This window comes from Carlito syrichta, unplaced genomic scaffold (assembly GCF_000164805.1).
Source record: "Carlito syrichta isolate Samal-C Ts95f unplaced genomic scaffold, Tarsius_syrichta-2.0.1 Scaffold148882, whole genome shotgun sequence".
Taxonomy (NCBI): domain Eukaryota; kingdom Metazoa; phylum Chordata; class Mammalia; order Primates; family Tarsiidae; genus Carlito; species Carlito syrichta.
The window spans coordinates 37,897-47,524 of NW_007092978.1; the positions used below are offsets into that span (position 1 = coordinate 37,897).

Genomic DNA, 9,628 nt, shown 5'->3' on the forward strand with positions numbered 1-9,628 from the left:
CCCGGGTCGAGGAGCCCCAGACCCCAAATCTGGCTGCGCCGCGCTCTCCCCCGCGTCGGGGCCCGGGCCGCGCGCGCACGCCACTCCCTCCCCAGCGTCTGCTGCTCTCTCCTAGAGGTGGAGGAAGACCTGGGCCGTGCTCTACCCGGCCAGCCCCCACGGCGTAGCGCGGCTGGAGTTCTTCGACCATAAGGGGTCGGGCTCCGGAGGCGGCCGCGGGGGCTCGCGCCGCCTGGACTGCAAGGTGATCCGTCTGGCCGAGTGTGTGAGCGTGGCTCCCGTGGCCGTGGAGAGCCCCCCGGAGCCCGGCGCCACTGCCTTCCGCCTGGACACCGCGCAGCGCTCACACCTGCTGGCGGCCGACGCGCCGTCCAGCGCCGCCTGGGTGCAGACGCTGTGCCGAAACGCCTTTCCGGTGAGGGGACCCGGCTGCCGGCGAGGGGCCGGGGCGAGGTGGGGGCGGTGATGGTGGTAGCGACGCGGGCCTGGCTCAGACCCCACCCAAGCCGCGTCGAGGGAATTGTAGGGTCCTCGACGCTCTTTCTACTGCAGAAAGGCAGCTGGGCTTTGGCGCCCACCGAGGACCCACCGAAGCTTTCTGCGCTGGAGATGCTGGAGAACTCCTTATACAGTCCCACCTGGGAAGGTAGATGCCGGAGAAGCCGGGACAGGGATGGAGTGGGAAGGAGTGCCCCTGGGAAACCGGCGGGCACCCAGGGGCCCGCTGGGGACGTAGGAAGCCCCTGAGGTCCGGCTTCCAAGTGAATTCTTGCGCACTGTGCTCCTGAGTCCTTCCAGTGCCCCCACCCAGCCTCCAGTTTTCCCCAGCTGCCCGCCTGTGTATGCCTTCCAGGATCCCAGTTCTGGGTAACCGTGCAGAGGACTGAGGCCGCCGAGCGCTGTGGCCTGCATGGCTCCTACGTGCTGAGGGTAGAGGCTGAGAGGCTGACTCTCCTGACCGCGGGGGCCCAAACTCAGATACTGGAGCCGCTTTTTTCGTGGCCGTACACTCTGTTGCGTCGCTATGGCCGGGACAAGGTGCAGGGGCTGTCAGGGAGGAACGTCAGGGAGGGCTTCCTGGTCTGGGCAGCTGTGGGCAGGGTGGGGGCAAGAGAGGAAGATGGGAAACTCTGACCTTCGAATCCCCCTTCCTTATCTACCTGTGGTCCCACCTCCGTCCCCGAGTAGTCTCTTCTTTGTACAGACCCTAACTATTTCAGGCCCTGTGACTCACCTACTCTGATGGCTCTTGGTAATGTGTTTCCCTCTATACCCTCCTCAGGTCATGTTCTCGTTTGAGGCTGGCCGCCGCTGCCCCTCAGGCCCTGGAAACTTCACCTTCCAGACAGCACAGGGAAATGACATCTTTCAGGCTGTCGAGACGGCCATCAACCGGCAGAAGGCCCAGGGAAAGGCTGGGCAGGGACAGGATGTTCTCAGAGCTGACTCCCATGAAGGGGAGGTGGCAGAGGGAAGGTTGGCTCCCCCTCCCGGCCCCCAGGAACTCCTCAGCAGTCCCCCAGCCCTGTATGCTGAACCATTAGACTCCCTGCGCGTTGCTCCAGGCCCTTCTCAGGACTCCCTGTACTCAGATCCCCTGGACAGCACCCCTGCTGTGGTAGGGGAGGGGCTGAAGAAACCTCTCTACTGGGGCTTGTATGAACACGTGCAGCAGCAGTTGCTGAAGGCCAAGCTGACGGACCCCAAAGAGGACCCCATCTATGATGAACCGGAGGGCATAGCCCCAGCCCCTCCCCGGGGTCTTTATGATCTGCCCCAGGAGCCCAAGGATGCATGGTGGTGCCAGGCTCGGATGAAGGAGGAGGGATATGAACTCCCCTATAATCCTGCCACTGACGACTACGCTGTTCCACCTCCTCGGAGCACTAAGCCCCTCCTGGCTCCCAAGCCCCAGGGCCCGGCCTTCCCCGAACCTGGCACTGCAACTGGAAGTGGCAGCAAAAGCCAGAGCTCTGACACTGCCTTGTACAGCCAGGTCCAGAAGAGTGGGACCTCAGGGAGCTGGGACTGTGGGCTCTCTAGAGTAGGGACTGGCAGGGCTGGGGTCAAGTCAGAGAGCTCTACCTGAGAAATAGGGCAAGACTAGGCTTGCTGAGGAGGTCCAATGGGAGCTGGCACTGGTATCAAAAAAGACTGTTAGAACCAGCTGGAACCACAGTGGGAAGGGCTGTGTGAGACCAGGGGACCAGAGGATCAGGGAAGTCAAGAGGAGGACAATCAGTTTGGGAAAGTCCTAGCAAATGGACAGATAGTAGGGCTGAGGAATGGCTTTGGGGAGGGCCAGTCAGCACCCCGAAACCATCCCTTCCCCACTTCCCCCAAAGAAGGGACAACTGCTGGACCAGGTCTGTGGAAAGGGGTACTTGGTGGGATTGGGTGCAGTTTAAGGGGACTGTTGGAGGCTGTGGGGAGATGTTGGATGGTACCTGGATCCTTGCCTCTGCATTGTTCTTTGCCAGAGAATATATAAAACATTTTGCAATTCTCATTAAAGTCAGCCTGGGTTTAAGCGGTCTGTGTGTGAATAGACAAAGCGGGGACGTTGGCTGGGTGGGTGTGGAGGGAATCAAAAGGAGAACCAGGCGTGTACTGGGAGCCATAGAAAGAGGAAAGGGCTCCTGGGAGGGGAGCTGAGCACTGTGCGGTTCAGAGTCTGGGTAGTCAAGTCAGGCTGACCTGTGCTGGATGCTAGCTCTGTGACCCTGGGTGAGTTGCACAATGTCTACAAGTCCCGTTTCCCCTGCTGCCCCCTATAAATTGGGAAAACTATTAATGGGTCAACCTCACAGGGTTGTTTGTATGAAATGTGATCAATTCTTGAATAATATGAAGCACAAGGTAAGTGTTTTATAAATGGTAGTGATTATTCTGTGGATGGAGAGATCAGCAAGAAGGTAGGCACATGTGGGGAAAGGGTAGCAGGAAAGGAGCAGGCCTTTTTCATACCGCCCTCTCCCCTGTTCTCGGCTACATGACAGCCCCTGCTCCCTCTCCCTCACCCCGACACATACTTTGCATGTAGGTACCAAGCATCAGGTACTCGTCGTCTCTTTGGAGGCTGAAGGGAACTGCAGTGTTGTGGGTGTAGTGGGAAGGCCGCAGTCTCTGGGATGAGGCTTGGATTTCAATCCTACTTGTAATGAGCTCTGAGAACCTCATCCTTGTTCCTGAGGCCCAGTTTCCTGAAGGTGACTTAACCTCATCCACCTGCTTACACTGAGCTACAAGAAGAAATTCTAAGCTAGGAATGTTCCTAACAATGGTGGAGGCTTCCTGGATGTTTAACTCCATCTGTGTTAACAGAAACAAATGATCCAAAAGAAAACAGGAGTCCCTGAAGGGACAGGCTCATCAGGTGTGTCACTTGCTGGCCTGAGGAATGGGGTGGTGGCAGTACCAAAAATGGAGCAGAAGTCTCTGTTGCCCAGCCATCCTGAACTCACAGAGGCTCAGGTGGATGGAAAGCAGGTCTGACCACAGATAGCCATCTTGCGAGCCTTAGCATGAATGTCGTTAAGCAGGGCAGCTGGGATCTGGTGCTGGTGACTTAGGGCCCCGAGGGATACTCCTCCCACTCCAAAGGCAGGAAGAAGTCTTCTGAGGAAGCTTTGCTGGCTGCTGGCATCTTGGGGGCTCTGCCTGGGGCAGGAGCCATAGGCAGGGGGGCTACTGTGGCCCGAGCTCGGTTGGTCTGCAGCTGCCCAACCTGCAAAGAAACCAGAGCCTTCTCTGAAGACCAGAATTCCTGCGCACCTGTCCTTTTCCTGTTGGGCTTCCTGTCCTAACTATTTCGTAAGTCCCAACTGTGGAGTGATAGCCTCAAGTCCCAGGACCGTGGTTGTGGAGTCTCCTGAGCCCCGGCCTCCACAGGTGCCTATCACCTTGCCCAGTGTCTCTCCTCTGTCAGCTTGTCCATCAGCTAACTTGTGACCTCTGCTCCCACCTCTAGATTGACTGTAGTATGGAAACATCCTTCTTCTGTAATTTAGCTAAGACGTTTCCCCAAAGGCTCTATTACTGAAAAACTAGGAAAAAATTAATAAGGGCAAAGGAAACCCAAATATTATAGAACATGGACTTCATAAAAATAGTTCTTCATCCTCGATTACTCTTCTCTCTTTAATCTCCTTGTCACCAAAGCCCTGCCTCCAAGCTACTTGGTCAGCCTCCTCTACTCATCTGTAAAAATGAGCATAACACTTACCTTGCAGGGATGCTGTGAGGATTAAATGAGAAAAATATATGTGAAAGTACTTATAAAACCTGGCAAATGACCGGTGCTCTATAAATGTTAATTTCCCTTCCCTTGGGCATTTATTTTCTCATCTTCCCTTCGGCCTTTTTTTTCAAGGAGAGGGTTGTGATTGTAGTTCCTGTGTAGCCAGTTTGCTTAAAGGCACACATCTGTTAAGTGACTAATGAGTTACCATAAACACTACAATTAAAACACCTAAACATTATCTTATGTAAATGCCTACATGGACCAACTTTTGTACCCAGTAAGGGTTCTAGTTTCTTTTGTCTTTTTTTTCTCCCCTGTTGGCCTGGTTCTCCCTTCTCTCAGGGGTGGGATCTGGGAGGAGGGCTACTCCCTTGGATGGGGGCAGTGTTGGGGATTGAGGTGGAGGCTTTCTTGGACTCTGGGCATAAAGAGGAGAGAGGAAGTAAGGAAGGAGAGGGAGGGAGATGAGTAGTACCTTTCTCTGGGGCCGGCTCTCCCAGCTTGGGTGAAGCCGCCCCTGAGGCTTGGCTAAGGTGCTGCTCAGGTGTGAGTACAGGTGGCTCTGAACCTGCAAGGGGTTGTAGGTGGGCTCCAGCTCCAGGCTGTCCAGCATGCTCTGAGAAAAAGAGAGAAGGGGCCTCACTCAGGGAACTTGAAGTCATAGGACACAAGACATCAGGCAGAGACCAGCGAGTGTGAGAGACTGGAGGAAGCGTGAAGGCCTGAGATCCAGTGCTTGTGAGGTGAATGTCAGGCAAGGGTAGAGAAGCAGGAGCAACCCCAGGTGTTTAGGAATGCTGAACACTCTTGCCCCCAAAGGGAGCACCATGAGGGTTACAAGGGATCCAGTGCGAGCATCGAGGGAGAGGGAGGGTATGTCTGCAGGTTACTTGACAGGGTGGGCGTGCTCACAGCCTCAAGGTGAGTACAGGGAGTTCTCAGAGTTCTCTTAGGTGAGCTAAGCTGAATGTAAAAGGGGGGACACGGGATTACAGCATTCCTGTGCAGTCAGGTTTTCCGGCCATAACATCCTGTGCCAGGAACCACTGGCCCAGAAGTGAGACACTGAGTGAGCCATGGCCACTTGTGCTCATCTCTCTGCATCTCTGCAGCCGCCAAGCCAGGAGCACAATCCTAGGCCTTGTCCTTTCTGCCATAAGCCAGTGAGCCAGCGGCAACATGGTTCCACTTTTCCCTGCCTAGAATCACCCCTCCCACCCTCAGCAGAGCAAATACAGAATCTAAATCCAAGGAAGAGAGGGGAAAGAGGAGGAGGAGAAAAAGGAGGAGGAAAAAAATGGCTTTCAGAGCTGTTTGTTCCCTTTGCATATGAGTCTTATTTTGAAGCCCTTCCTATCCTGGGCTCCTACATTGGTTGCCTTTTCCTCTTTTTCACAACAAACAGAAATAGATGTGCACAAACACAGGTATACACACACACACACACACACACATATAATGCAGATAATTAGACCCATAAGAACTCACCATCATACAGATGTGCACAGGCCTATCTGCATACACTGCCACCAACCTAGAGACTCGAGCACATACACACTAAGGGACCCAAAAATAACACAAAGACATGGAAACCCACACGAAGATGGATGCTTCTTTGTCACCTTTTACTCCCTCTGCCTTTGTTTTTTTCTTCTGCCTTCCACTGTGTCCTCTCCTTTCCCTTCACTCTTTTCTAATTTCACAATCTCCTCTCCAGGGTGGAGATGGGGATGGGCTGTAGCAGCAGGAGTGCCAGCCAGTGCATAGACGAAACCACACAAGAATCAAGTGCATCACCTGGAGCGGGAGGTGCCTGTGTGGCGACTTCCTCCCCTGCCTCCACTCACCCTCGCTTGCCTGCTTTCATGTTTCCCTTCTATGACACTTTCCCTTTTCTCCTTCACAGCTACCCTTTAATCAGATTTCAAGGGTGTGAATACACACATCTTATGCTCCTCTAGGATGGCTCTAATTCCGAGTCAGTCACGTATACCAAAGATCCTTTCACTCTCAATTCTCTCTCTCCTCAACCTTATTTTCCTCAGGCCAGTCTCCCTTCTTCTTCATTTCTTACCCTGCTTAATCGAAGTGTCGACTTTCTTCTTCCATTTCCTCATTCCTATCCTTACTTGCTTCTCTTATCGCTTACCACACTCTACCCTCCACTCCCACCCATTCCCCATGGGCTCACTCCTCTTTCTCATCTCTTTTTTGAACTCTTCTCCCCCATAACTGTCCATGGCATCTGGGCTCTACTTGCCTCCACAATCTTAAGGCTGTCATCAGGGGGGTCTTCAGGCAGCAGGGGAAAGGGGCCAGGCAGCATTAGTTCCCGTGTAGCCACAGCCTTCACCAGCAGTGTGAGGGAGTGTGATGGTATGATCACATAGAAGGTGCTGGCAGGGACCCTCTGGCTGTGTCCTGGGCTCAGGAGTTCCCCTTTGGCCAATAGCAACCATTCTCTTTTCTGAAACAGGGACATACATAAATACTGGTTCATCTTTGGTGTTTAGCATGTTTTGAGGCTCAATCCCAGTTGAGGCTTATCTGAATTCCTCCGAAGGTGTTGGCGACAGCCTAGCCATTTCACTTTGGTCTCGGGAGAAAGGGACTTCCTACTGGAATCACCAGTACCCCAAGGTACTACTCTTCTTCCTTGGTCTGGAATATTTCAGAGAGAGTATATGAAAGTATATAACAATGAAAGAGTATATAACAATGGAGAGAGAAGTTAGGAAATGACTTGTACCTTGAAGTAGGTGTTCATCCCAGGGGGGGGGGTAGCACATTTAATGGTGAATGTGGACTTTTGAGAATTATAATTCTTCAAAACAAATGTCCCTAATCCTGAATTGTACTCCACATCTTTAAAATAAAAAGTATATATATTATATTCATATATGTATACATATGAATGAAATCAAGTCTTGTATGGTGTATTGTATAAATTATGCTATGCTGAGAATGATAAAGTCTGGTTATGTTGCTAACAACTGGGTTAGAATGGGCTGATTGGGGGCACTAGGCATGATAGCTTGTGCCTACAATCCCAAGAGGAACGCTTAAGCTTAGGAGTTGGAGGCTGCAGTGAGCTATGATTGCACCACTGCACTCCAGCCTGGGGAAAAGAGCAAGACCATGTCTCTAAAAACCCAAACAAACAAATAAATAAATAAAATAAAAATAAAAGAAGAGGAGGAGGAAGAAAAAGAATGGGCTGATTGGGGAATATCTCTGGAATGTCCAGAGAGGGTTCAAGAAGGTGGTAAAAGCAGCCTGCAAAGCAAGAGGAGAAGGAGAGAGCAGGGACAGGAAGCCTGTAGTAGAACAAGGAGGCGAGTTTGGGGCAGGGCCCAACTCAGCCAAGGGCAGTGCCCAACTCAGCCAGGCACAGGACAAAAAGAGGGGTCAGAATACTGGGGACAAAGACTCTGTGGATGAAAAGTATGATGGAACAGAAGGTGGCACTTCGCCATGTGCCATGGAGATGACAGAGGTTAGCACCTGGGGAAGGAGACTGACTTCCAAGCAGATTTTGCAGGTGAACCCTTTTAAACGAGCCATGGAAATGAGACAATTTTCTGTGGTGGTTTTTTAAGGAAAACGACAAAATTCCAGGAAATATGGAGTCAGAACTGTCACAACCATCTGTTAATTATGTCCTCTTGCTGGGGGTGATCATCAGTTACACCTGGTACAAATCATAACAGTCTCTCTGCTACATAAAATGAGAGAAAACACCCTAGGTCTACCCACTCTAATTTAAATGAAAAGTTAAAAGAAATAATATAAGAGGAAAAGAAAAAGATTTTAAGGGGAAAGAGGGATATCAGTGTCTTGTGGAAGACATCTAAAAAGTGACACAGTGAAGTAGAAAACACTTCCTGTAGCATTAGAATTAGACTCCAGAGGGAATGTGCTGGAATGAGGGAGGGAAAGCTCTGAACACTTTGAAGGAGGGGAGGTCTGGCAGGCACCAGAAAGTGGTAGGAAACCTGTTTATGTCTCCAAGAAAAAGAGGTGTGTACTATTCCTATGGTTGGTGACCTCTTTCTAGGGCAAGACTCCACTGATTCTTCTGGGGGCATCATGCATCCTCAATAAAAGGTTTTGGGGACAGGGCATGTGTTTGGGCATGGGAAAATCCATCATCATAATTATAATTAAAAAATCAATGGAATACCTATCATGTTCCAGGCACTGTGCCAAGAGCTTTAAGTGCATCTTAAGAAGTTCATGCTTTCTTAACGTTTTGCTTGTATCTAGAGATGTGCTGCCTTACTGAAGAACAAATCCAAAACGTGAAGGAAAGTCTGCTCAATACTTATTAAATCCATCACATTGGAAATAAATGATATAGAAACCATGTTATTTGTGTGCACGGAGGGGGGGGGTGTGATCTACCCCTGCTCTGAGGTCATGGCCTCTTCAAGCCTGGAATAACTAAGAAGTTGCAGGGCACTCCTTTTCAGTTAGCTCAAGTAAATTCTGATAGGGCTCAGGATTTGAATTATTATCATTTTAACTATTCTGTTTTCACACTGTTTTATGTATTTGTTGGTGAATTAATTTTTTTTAATTAAAAATGTATTGTGCTGGCTGAGTGTGGTGGCTCATACCTGTAATTCCAGCACTTTGGGCAGCTGAGGCAGGAGGAATGCTTGAGCCCAGGAGTTTGAGATCAGTCTGGGCAACATAGCAAGACCTTGTCTCTACACAAAATTTAAAAATTACCCAGGAATGGTGGTGTGTTCCTGTAGTCCCAGCTACTTGGAAGGCTGAGGTAGAAGGATTGTCTGAGTCTAGGAGATCGAGGTTGTGGTAAGACATGATCATGCCACTGCACTCCAGCCTGGGCAACAGTATGAGACCTCAACTTAAAAAAAAAAACAAAAAACTTCTATTTTACACTGATTTATGCGTTTGTTTGTGGATGGATTTTTTTAAGTTAAAAATCTATTGTATGAGCTGAGCGCAGTGGCTCATGCCTGTAATTCCAGCATTTTGGGAGGCAGAGGCGTGTTCAAGACCAGCCTAGGCAATGAGACTTCAGATCTATAATAAATTTTAAAAAATTAGCTGGACGTGGTGGTGTGCAACTGTAGGTCCAGCAACTTGGAAAGCTGAGGTGAAAGGACCACCTGACCCCAGCAGGTTGAGGCTGTGGTAGCTGTGAGCATGCCACTGCATTCCAGCCTGGGTGACAGAGTAAGATTTTGAGTAAAAAAAAAAAAAAAAAGTCTGTTGTGTAGTGGCTGGATGCAGTGGCTCATGCTTGTAATCCCAGCACTTTGGAAGACCAAGGAAGGAGACTCACTTGAGCTCAGCAGTTCAAGACCAGCCTAGGCAACAGTGAAATCTCATCTCTAAAAAAAAAAAAAAAAA

The 9,628-nt window shown here is 50.5% G+C and overlaps 3 protein-coding genes across 6 annotated transcripts in view; 1 reads left to right on the forward strand and 2 right to left on the reverse strand.

The window, feature by feature from the left end:
• The window catches only part of LOXL3 (lysyl oxidase like 3), a 21,215-nt gene extending 20,554 nt beyond the window's left edge, over window positions 1–661 (reverse strand). Inside the window, exon 1 of the mRNA XM_021708806.1 lies at window positions 590–661. The gene's annotated coding sequence lies outside the window, so the exon portion shown is untranslated. The remainder of the gene's footprint in view (window positions 1–589) is intronic.
• The window catches only part of DOK1 (docking protein 1), a 2,804-nt gene extending 273 nt beyond the window's left edge, over window positions 1–2,531 (forward strand). Inside the window, exons 2-5 of one of the 4 annotated variants that reach the window (XM_008050533.2) lie at window positions 210–415; window positions 553–646; window positions 854–1,038; window positions 1,283–2,530. In XM_008050533.2, coding sequence (XP_008048724.1) covers window positions 610–646; window positions 854–1,038; window positions 1,283–2,089 — 1,029 coding nt within the window. In that variant the 5' untranslated portion in view covers window positions 210–415; window positions 553–609 and the 3' untranslated portion in view covers window positions 2,090–2,530. Of the gene's footprint in view, window positions 1–92; window positions 416–552; window positions 647–853; window positions 1,039–1,282 lie in introns of those variants that run through there. The other 3 variants (XM_021708809.1, XM_021708811.1, XM_021708810.1) reach the window with 3 other exon arrangements.
• Window positions 2,532–3,568: 1,037 nt separating this feature from the next.
• Window positions 3,569–9,628, reverse strand: part of M1AP (meiosis 1 associated protein) — a 20,054-nt gene continuing 13,994 nt past the window's right edge. Inside the window, exons 4-6 of the mRNA XM_021708812.1 lie at window positions 4,719–4,859; window positions 4,226–4,237; window positions 3,569–3,727 (exon numbers count right to left, since the gene is read on the reverse strand). Of these exons, the coding sequence (XP_021564487.1) occupies window positions 3,569–3,727; window positions 4,226–4,237; window positions 4,719–4,859 (312 nt within the window). The remainder of the gene's footprint in view (window positions 3,728–4,225; window positions 4,238–4,718; window positions 4,860–9,628) is intronic.